The sequence below is a fragment of the Alnus glutinosa genome, chromosome 14 (assembly GCF_958979055.1).
Source record: "Alnus glutinosa chromosome 14, dhAlnGlut1.1, whole genome shotgun sequence".
Lineage (NCBI taxonomy): Eukaryota > Viridiplantae > Streptophyta > Magnoliopsida > Fagales > Betulaceae > Alnus > Alnus glutinosa.
Window position 1 is genome coordinate 4,887,641 of NC_084899.1, and position 7,403 is coordinate 4,895,043.

Sequence of the window (7,403 nt, forward strand, 5' to 3'; positions counted from 1 at the left end):
TTATGAAAAAGGATGTCATCTGAACTGTTCAAGCTAGCATTACAAATTAATTTATTCAAGTAAATTTGTAACGAGAAGTGCCAACAAATGGACTTCAAGTTATATGTGTGGATTCCAATTACGCATTTTCTGATAAGGAAAATGACTGGAATTAGATATGTTAGTACAGTTGACCGCACACCGGTAGTCCAGTCAAGGAGATTTGTGAAGAGACAAAAAAAGATAGAACTGACTCGTTGGAGGTACCGGCAAAGGGCACTCTAATACCTAAGTCAGTGAGAGATTCTTGTAAGAAGAAATGGAAAGTAAAAAAGTGAGAAATTAAATTAGAAACATACTTGTTATAGTGGTCTTCTATTTATAGGGGAGAGGGAATAACAACCTGGGCTATGTAGCATCATCTAGTTAGGAAGCATTCTATCAAAATGGACTACCATGTATAAGCGTGTGACGAACGTGATTATTGTGACGCATGTAATGGCCAACAAATATTCTTCTTTACATGCAAATGTCAGAGTGATCCTACTGTTTGTTGTAATGGTGACTTGGCAAGAGTACATGTTTTTTTTATAATGCACCTTTCGAGTTGGAGGCCGCCAGACTGTGACCCTTTGGGAGGAGAAGGGCCCACCCAACGGGACTGGTCCTCATCTTCCAACAACAGACATAGCTTAATCCAAAGAATAAAATAGGCCTCGTTGGGCCGAAAGGCCAAATGGGCCTGACATGCCCGAGGCTCAAGTGGCCCTTGATAAATTGTATCACCAAGACCAATTGAAATGGAGGTTCTGTGCAACAGCTCATTCAATGATAGAAACCTTTTACTGCTTAGAATTAAGAGATATTAGCAAATTTTCATGGATTTCAATTTCGTTCATGATACACTAACCAACTTCTTTCCCAAGGTGATGGTCCCAATGGTCACATTGGGCTACATATGGCGCATATCAGTCGTGGGGCAAGCTTTGAGTATTGCTCAATGTTTTTTCTTAGCGCTTTGGATTCCAATTATGTAACAAGTAAATTTGTACCGAGAAGTGCCAAGTGCCAACTAATGGACCACACGTTATGTGTGTGGATTCCAATTATGTATTTTCTTCTAAGGAAAAGGACTGAAATTAAAAATATGTTAATACAGTTGATCGCACGCTGGTAGTTCAGTCAAGGAAATTTGTGGAGAGATAGAAAACAGGCATAGACCAGTCACTAAAGGTACCCTCTATGGATGTGTGGCAGACGTGATTATTGTGAAATAGGTAACGGCCGACAAATATTCCCTTTTACATGCAGTTGTCATAGTGATCATATTATTTGTTATAATAATAACTTGACATGGGTACACATTTGTCGTAATGCACCTTACGGGCCGGAGGTCGTCGAATGGTGACCTATAGGGGGAGAAGGGCCCACCCAATGGCACTGGTTCTCATCTTCCAACGAACATGGCATAACTCGAAGGACAAATCGAAGGCCGAATGGGCCTGACATGCCCGAGGCTCAAGTGGCCCATGATAAATTGTATCACCAAGACCAATTTAAATAGAGGTTCTGTGCAACAGCTCATTCAATTATGCAAACCTTTTAATACTCGAATTAAGAGATATTAGCAAATTTTCATGGATCTTCAATTTCGTTCATGGTACACTTGCCAACTTTTTTTCCCCCAAGGTAAATTAGGTAATGGGCTGCAGATGGCCCATCTCAGTCGTGGGGCAGGCTTTGAGTGTTGCTCAATGTTTTTTTCTAACAACTTTGGATCCGTTATTAGAGGAGAGGAACAGTAGCGTCTACTTTTCTAAGTATTATTGAAGTTCAGAGAAGTTTGGCATACGACCTCCCTCCACATTAGCTGCTGCTATCCGTTTTAGACCACTCTAAAAGCATTACATAATCAAATGCGTCAATTTTTTGACCTTCCAATTTGACTTGTATGGGCTACCCGCTTTGACAAGGACCAATAATATGTTCACATTTACAACCCACTACCTACACCTTCTTGTCCACATTGAGAAACACATCCCCCTCCGAATCTTCTTAATACTCCATAATCCATAATCCAATCACATGTCGTTTTAATAGTTGATTATATGAATCTCACATGCTTAATAAACACATATCACTCATTCGAAGATGAATAGGATGCTCTCCGCTATAGATAAAATGGAGAGTATTTATTTTATAGTTAAGATTTACGGTTCATGTATTTAATGGTGTATATAATATTATTTTATTTAAATCTTACAAAACAGTGCACGTATTGACATTAATTACATTTCAAATTGCACGTTTTTAAATTATTATTTTTTTATCGTACTTTTTAAAATTATAAATTCAGACATTTTAAATTGGACTTGTATTTTCTCGAATTGATCATTGAGATTTGCGTACACATTTATAAAATAGAGATTTATTTTATTTTCAATGTAAAAGAACATTACAAATTGAATATGAATTTGAATAGGTACGTAGACTTTTCTCGAAATCATATGGATAATAATGAAATATTGAAATTCATCCCCCTACCAACATATTTGGTGTGACTCTATTATTTTCCAAGTGGCGGCAAAATTTCCCACGCCAATGGCTGCAATTATTATAAAATATTTTCAAAGTAGACATTTTCTCTCTCCTTGTCAGACTTTCACCGTGACTATAACATGTTTCTATTTTCTATAAGCAAGAATCCAAATATTAAATGCCAACCCAAATAAATAAATAAATAAATACTAATAAAGTGCTTCTAGAAATTCCTCTCAGAAACGAGGAAAAAATGTCATCCTAGTCCTCCAAACGATTCTCCAAGTCACTTTCACCTCCCGCCTGCCTGTCGAATAGCCGCCAGCCGAGTCAAAAGTCTCGCGTCCGCGACGCGTGCCTTCGAGCCCACTCAGTCTCCCTCCCTTTCTTGGAAGCACCGGAAACACCCCCCCCACCTATAAAAACGAACCCAATTTCCCCTCCTCCTGTCACCTCCCCCATCAAAAACTCTTCGAATTCTTACCATCCTCTCTCCCAATTTTCTGGTTCTTATTGATTTCTGGAAGATGAACTTCGTGAGACTTCTCCCAATCATTGGCTTCATGTTCTTGGCACTGTTGGGGCTAAGTCATGCGCAGGCCTTGGCTCCTTCTCCTGCACCCGAGGGTCCATCCAGCGATGGTAAGCTAGAAATCTAAACATTTTTTATTTTTTATTTTTATTTTTTTTATTTTTTTATTTTAAAATAAAATAAAATTAGATGAATGAAATCTATAGATCTTATTTTGTTCTGTAGGAGATGAATTTCTTTGCTTAGTTTTTTAGATTTTACCAAAACAGACTTATCTACTGGTACTTACTTTTGTTCTTCTTCTTTAATCCAGGCGCGGCGATAGATCAAGGCATCGCCTACACCCTTCTACTAGTCGCCCTTGCGATCACATACCTCATCCATTGATGATTTTTCATTTCTTCATTTTTTTTTTTTAATTTTTTTTTTTATTTTTCAGTTGGTCGGACTGATGTATTGATATAAATTCTATGTATTTACCGTCGCCATTCATATGGAGCCTTGCAGCAATTCTTTTTCATCGTTGTGATTCTTATACTATGGATGAAATAAATTAATATTAATTATTGAGAAAAATCAATGAATCTAATAATATAAATTCTTTATTTACTTTCTAGTCGCATTCATATGGAGGCTGATGCATTGGTGTGTATGGAATTTAAAATATAAATGTAGAGGTGGCCATCGCCACCCCTTGTCCTCTTTGTAGCGGCCTGGAATATAATAAAATTTATAGTTTTTTAAACATTTTCTTTTTTTACTATTGCAAATCAGTGAACTCACCTCCTTTTGCTTTTACTATTTCTTTTTTTTTTTTTTTCTTTTTTTTTTTTATGACAAGGAATATTTCCCACTCTCGATCTAAATAAAAAAGAGAATGAGAAATTCAGTTGAAATGCTTTCAAAAACAAGATAAAAAGCAGCCCAATGAGGTAAAGTATGTGTTCAAAAGTTAGTATTACGAAACACTTTCAAAACATTCCAACTTTGAAAGGAAGACAAATTACAACTAATATAAAAAACAATATTAAAAAAATTCTAAGTAGAGAAGCTCGAGCGAAGGGTTGTTGATAGCCAAAATCATCAAAAGAACATCTCCTTCCAAATAAAAGTAACCAAAACCAGAGGAGATAGTCAGACTTGAAGCAAGAAGAGCAGCAGAATCTTCACCAATCATAGCATCTGTGACACATAATTTCTGAGTAGTGCAACATAATTTCTGAGTAACAACCAATAGAATATGCCTAGAGGAATCACTGGTTACCTTTAATTTTACCCAAACAAGGAGAAATCCAAAAAGATCTGTCATCTTGATCTCTAACAACTTTTCCTTTTTCATCTTTCCACAGTCATCATCTCATGCTATCAAGTAGGATTGTATTCGAGTCGAACCGAGTTGAGTTTGGAATTGTCAAATTCGGTTAGAATACATATAATAGTGGCCACTTTTTTTCTTTTTTCTTTTTTTTTTTTTTCTTTTTTTTTACGTAGAATATTTTCATCTTTTGATTAGTTAACCCGAAAACTTTTCCGCTAACCAAGAAAAATAGGCTTTACTAGGCATAAAATAATTTTCACTTATCAGTTTTGTAAAAAAAAAGTTCGCCACTGGACCAGTCTCCCTCGCCCCACACCCGACCTTCTCATTGTCAAACACTATCTTCCTCCGTACAACACCATTCGCCTTCTAACTCTCGCACACTCGCATTGTCTATTGCTTCGCAGCTCCTCGTTGTTGCCATTGGGATTCTCGCACACTTTCCATTCAGTGAAGTATAAAAGGAAGTCCAAGGCTTTCTTGGCAAGAAGAGGAAGCTGGTTATTGTAGTATTGGACTTTTATATACTGTGAGAGAGCTCTCGAAGAAAGAAGTTGCTACACTAGAGATTATTAAAGGGAGTGAACAAGGGCAAGTGAAGAAGAGATCGGAGGAGTGCCTATGGTGCCAGAGAATGACCAATGAGTTTGTTGAATTAGAGAGGAAGAGAATTGAAGAAACGATATGCTCCATGAGTTTGGAATTCCCAAGAAAAAAAAAAAAAAAGTCAATTCCATTTATAACAGTCTGCGAGTTCCTTTGAAAAGACGACGTCGTATGCCTTAAAAATTATGTCATTCAATCCTCACCGTACATTTCTTAACCGCACATGTCCTGTTCTTTTCTTTTACAACACTCAAGTAAGATCCCTCTTCAACTACCACCCCCTCACACACTTTGTTAGTTTTTGGTATTAAAATGGACGAATATTTGTTTAGAGGAAGGCCAATCCATCTAGTCATCTTAATAGTGGGGGATAGAGCTATTTGGTTGAGTCTCCCAAATGGAAAATTCTCATTCTGTTTTTTTTTTTTTTTTTTTTTTTTTTTTTTTATATATATATATATATATATATATATATATATATATATATATATATATATATATATAGATGAAAATTTCTCATTCTGTTTGAATATTGAAAAATAATTATGTTTGAATAAGTCATAAAGGAATTTCAAAATAAAGTTAAAACTTTTGCCCTATAATCTAGATAATGCTATTGCCTAAAATTCTACCAAGAAAGTCATTCATCCACTTATCCATCTGAAAACCCTAAATCTTTCCAAAGAAACAATCATAATATCTAGAATGAAAATAAAAATTTTACCAATAATAAAATGGGTATGCCAAATAAGAGATTCTCTCATCAATCGCAGACCACGGCTTTCTCATATCTTTTGTCAGAAATGACCATTTCCATGGCAGCCTCACAGTTCAAAACCCCATTATTCTCTATAGCCGATCTCAATAATGCATCTGAAAAGCCTTTAATCGGAGTCACCCCCTGTGGCCCATTAGGCACTAAACCTAACCCTAAGTCATAATGTAATGACTTCAAATCGTTTTTGTTTTTTAAATTCCAAAAAACTATAACTGGCAGAGAGGTGTATCCGCTCTCATGGAACTTATTTCTAATTGCCTGACACTCACTATCCCAATTATCGGAGCAGCATGTTTCAGTGATATCCATATTAGTAAACAAGAAAACGGTCTTCACCATATTGTCTTCATCAATGTTTTCTTTGGTTGCAGCTTCCATGATGCGAAGAAATACGTTTCGAAGATCTATCTTCAATCCCCAGTCCATTCTCTCCATGAAATCAGTCCTACTTTGTAGATCATCTCCTTCAATCTTTTGAAGCTGAGGATCATGGCTGAATGTCATAATCTTTCCTCTCCATGGGCCTTGGCTCAAATCTGAAATTAGAAGCCCCAGTGCAATGCTGACTGTCGTACAAAAACCATTCATGTTAGGTGAGACATCGCAACTGGCTAGACAGTTTCTAAACTTCCCTTTCATTGTCAGGTGTTTAATCATTTCCTTCCATTGTAAATTGGCAAGTTCTGCACACCCCTCATCATAAAAACAAGCCAAGATCTTGTGAGGAAGTAATTCTTCAACAGGTATATTCGTATTTGCATGTTTCCTCACACGATTTCTGTAATTCGTGTATCTTTCTGTGGTGACCTCGGTGGCTGGAATGTAAGGATGCAAGCTCCTCTTGCCCAGACTCAGGGCTCTACGAAGCGGGGCAATGACTTCCTTACGTAGATGATCTCTAACTCTGTAAGAGTAATCCGGCTCTGAAATTTTTTTGTACTCTGGATTTGAATCTTGGGGGAACAGCCTTCTGGCGATGCTCTCGCAAAAATATGTTGTGAGATCAAGAAACGAGTTAAGTGAGGGGCAACACTTGGCAGCAAGGCTGATTTCCCGAGGATTGCCAGATTTCAATAGGTCAAGATCAGACTTGAGAAGGTCACTGAAGACATCTGATATCCGATTGTATACGAAACGATAGTTCGCATCCTCATAGTACACACTTATAAACCTGTAATTTCTTTGATCCTCATATTCAGACACACGATAATAATTATAATGTTTACATTGCAGCAACTTAAAAAGAAGTGGAGGAAAATCCTTCAAATAACCACAATCGGCAAATGATCTCACGTTGAATGCTAAGGTTCCCGGGTGATAATGGTAAAGCCAAAGGAGAGGAAAGTAAGACCGTTCCCTAAGTAGTTTTGACATGTTGAGGATAAGTTTCAAAGTGGTCACCGGGTTGTGGTTCCAAGCCGTGTATACCGTGTACCATCTATTACGTAAAATGGAAGCAACTCAGGCTCTGGGCCAAGCAAGCGTTCATGGGGTTCAAGTTCTAAAACTGGTCGTTCGGAACGGGATTTCAAAAAATCGGAGTTGAATTGAGAGAGAAGTAGTGTGCTAAAGCGAGAAATACACGGTTCTAACATGCCAAACCTGCTTGAAGCTCTCATTCTCATAATAGCTGCTCTATTCATCACGTGAAA

General features: G+C 37.1%; 1 protein-coding gene and 1 long non-coding RNA gene across 2 annotated transcripts; one reads left to right on the forward strand and one right to left on the reverse strand.

Annotated features, from left to right (window-relative positions):
* Positions 1-2,774: 2,774 nt before the first annotated feature.
* Positions 2,775-3,569, forward strand: LOC133856561 (uncharacterized). Its single transcript, XR_009898221.1, has 2 exons — positions 2,775-3,159; positions 3,363-3,569. It is a non-coding gene; the product is annotated as an uncharacterized LOC133856561 (long non-coding RNA).
* A 2,167-nt stretch (positions 3,570-5,736) lies between these two features.
* Positions 5,737-7,125, reverse strand: LOC133857554 (uncharacterized). The gene has a single exon (XM_062292819.1). The coding sequence runs from the start codon at positions 7,123-7,125 to the stop codon at positions 5,737-5,739; it is 1,389 nt and encodes a 462-aa protein (XP_062148803.1).
* Positions 7,126-7,403: the final 278 nt, after the last annotated feature.

Bases quoted from the DNA above. Each gene is read 5' to 3' on its own strand.
- LOC133857554 (XM_062292819.1), bottom strand. From the start codon at position 7,125: ATGTCAAAACTACTTAGGGAACGGTCTTACTTTCCTCTCCTTTGGCTT.